This window comes from Teleopsis dalmanni, chromosome 1, assembly GCF_002237135.1.
Source record: "Teleopsis dalmanni isolate 2A chromosome 1, ASM223713v2, whole genome shotgun sequence".
Taxonomy (NCBI): Eukaryota; Metazoa; Arthropoda; class Insecta; order Diptera; family Diopsidae; genus Teleopsis; species Teleopsis dalmanni.
Window position 1 is genome coordinate 184,615,139 of NC_051846.1, and position 2,393 is coordinate 184,617,531.

At 32.5% G+C, this 2,393-nt stretch overlaps 1 protein-coding gene across 1 annotated transcript; it reads right to left on the reverse strand.

Annotated features, from left to right (window-relative positions):
- Window positions 1–1,416, reverse strand: LOC119670674. The gene is made up of 4 exons (XM_038081042.1): window positions 1,238–1,416; window positions 572–903; window positions 236–346; window positions 1–157 (listed from the first exon to the last, which is right to left on the reverse strand). The coding sequence occupies exons 1-4, from the start codon at window positions 1,388–1,390 to the stop codon at window positions 7–9; spliced, it is 747 nt and encodes a 248-aa protein (XP_037936970.1). The 5' UTR covers window positions 1,391–1,416; the 3' UTR covers window positions 1–6.
- Between the last annotated feature and the right edge of the window lie 977 nt (window positions 1,417–2,393).

Sequence of the window (2,393 nt, forward strand, 5' to 3'; positions counted from 1 at the left end):
TTATAATTAATCGAAGATAATAGAAATTTGATCAATCGGTGACACTGTACATTCACTGTATTTAAATTCACAATTACCTCCCGACCGCCCCAATATTTCCGCTTTCAAATAATCTTTATCGCTGGCTGTTCGAAAATCATCACGTGACGTTGACGGTCTAAATGAGTGCCAAAAAGCAACAAAAAAATTAAAAAAAAATTAATATTTATTCAGGTGGAAATCGCAAATTACGTACGTTAAAACAATGTGCAAAATTTCCGCCAACATACCGCTTTCATAGTGCAACGGCACAGATGCGTGCTCGCAAATGCTGCGCATTAGACATATGTGACCGGGTAAGCCAGACCTGTAAGTGGGAGCAAATAAAAAGTTGCTGATTAATTTTATGGCTACTTCTATTGTGCATTGGAATTGCATATATTTTGCATAAGTACTGAGGCTGTAACAATATATTTAAGTACTAAATGCAAGAACAAAAGCAATGCAAACTGCAAGCAGACAGCATTGTCCGCCGTATTCATAGCTTTTTTCTCGTAATTTTACTATTAACGTTTATTTACATTTCACATACCGGTTCAGTATTATTTCGATGGCTTTGTATATGATCCACCTATATATGGACGCATTTCTGTGTTGACTTTTGAAATTATCACCGAAATTGGAGCTCTCATTACCGTTCACAGTCCACATTTGAGTGCTTTGCGAGTGGGCCAACTCAAGTGCGTCTTGCGTGAGTGTGAGTGTCTCATTGGTGCTGCGGCGATGTATCGATTGCGGTTTTAAGTAATAGGGTCGAATTTCTTGAGCTTTTGTTGGTAGAAAGTATTCTACCTTCAATACATAACCCGATGTTACTGACTCAAAATGCAAATCCTCCACTGGAATGCCGATGCCGCCAATAAACTAAAAGCAATCATTATGCAAATGTTAATAAAAAAATAGCCAACGGCTTCGTTTTATATGAACTTTTTACTATTTTAATAATTTTCTCAATTTTCTCAATTTTCACAATTTTCACAATTTTCACAATTTTCACGATTTTTACAATTTTCAGAATTTTCAGAATTTTCAGAATTTTTGCAATCAAAATTTTGTTTGTTAATTTTGCATTCGTCCATAAAGCAAAGCAGAGCACTAAAATTTTATATAAATTTTTTGTTTGTTAAAACTCATTTCACTTAAAAATGATTAAGCGATTTTTTATACTACTTTTTAGTATTCTCATTGCAGTTCTTACTTGTACGCGAGTTGGTGCAGTTGGCGGAAATAGCAGGGTTCTGGCTTGTTCCTTCGCCTTTCTTCGATGCTTGGTTTCCATATCTGATTTAATTGTCTGTAGAAATATCAGCGTTAAAATTGTTATGAGCCAAAAGTCAAAAGTTAATTCCATTTATCTCCGTTCAATAGAGTGAGATGTTTTTGTGGTAACAAATGGTTGGCAACTGAACCCAATAACTGATAACTGGGAGCAACAATTGGAGCAACTGATGAACTAACATAAATTGTTTGGCTCTCAGCAGTAGTCTTGAGTTGTCTGCATAATAATTCGTATGAAAAATAAGGTGGAAAGTATTTGAAAGATACTTTTTTACGCACAAAATCAATTAGCATCGATTAGTGTGGAATTACTACAATTTCGTTTTCATTGTCGTTATAAGTATCTTAAAATTGAATTTGGGTAAATGGATTAGATTCTAATGCAAATATTAAGTTTAAGCTTGTTTACCTCATGAATTTATAATTTATGTGGGAAGATAGTTTATAGTATTGTGATAAATATATATACTTGTTTGTGTTTAAAATTGTTTAATATGGCATACGTGATTTAAGAAAACATTAAGTATTTAAATTTAATGGATATGAGTTGCAAATTAATTTGAGAAGACAGTTTAGAATTTAATGTTTTCAATTTCAAAATCTAATGGGTATGTGATTAGAGCTGGATAGCCGAGACCTAATACACACCAGATAGTTTGATTTATTGAATAAGTGTTTCAGAAAAGTAAACTTAGATTATGGTTTGGAATTTAATCTGGTTTGGAATTTCAAAATCTGATGAGTGGGTAATTAGAGCTGGCTAGCCAAGATCTAATACAAACCAGATACATTGATTTAAGAAAAAATGTGCTGGCAAAAAGAAATTGAGAATATGATCTTCAATTTAATAAGTTTTATTTCTAGTCGAGATCTAATACAAACCAGATTGATAGCCTTAACATATATAAGTTGCTAAAAAATAATTTCAGAATATGCTTTTGTACTTATTGCTTTTTATTGCAATATCTAATGAATGGGTAATTAGTGCTGGCTAACCGAGACCTAACTCAGACTAAATATATTGATTTAAGGGAAATGAGTTAGCAAATAAAACAAAAAATTGAGAATATGATCTT

What these genes read in the sequence shown, in the direction of transcription:
- LOC119670674 (XM_038081042.1), bottom strand. Translation starts at nt 1,390, where the DNA reads ATGGAATTAACTTTTGACTTTTGGCTCATAACAATTTTAACGCTGATA. An exon ending in ATCGAAATAATACTGAACCG is followed by an intron (nt 347 to 571) that starts GTATGTGAAATG and finishes TCCCACTTACAG; the next exon opens with GTCTGGCTTACCCGGTCACA. An exon ending in ATTTTGCACATTGTTTTAAC is followed by an intron (nt 158 to 235) that starts GTACGTAATTTG and finishes GCACTCATTTAG; the next exon opens with ACCGTCAACGTCACGTGATG.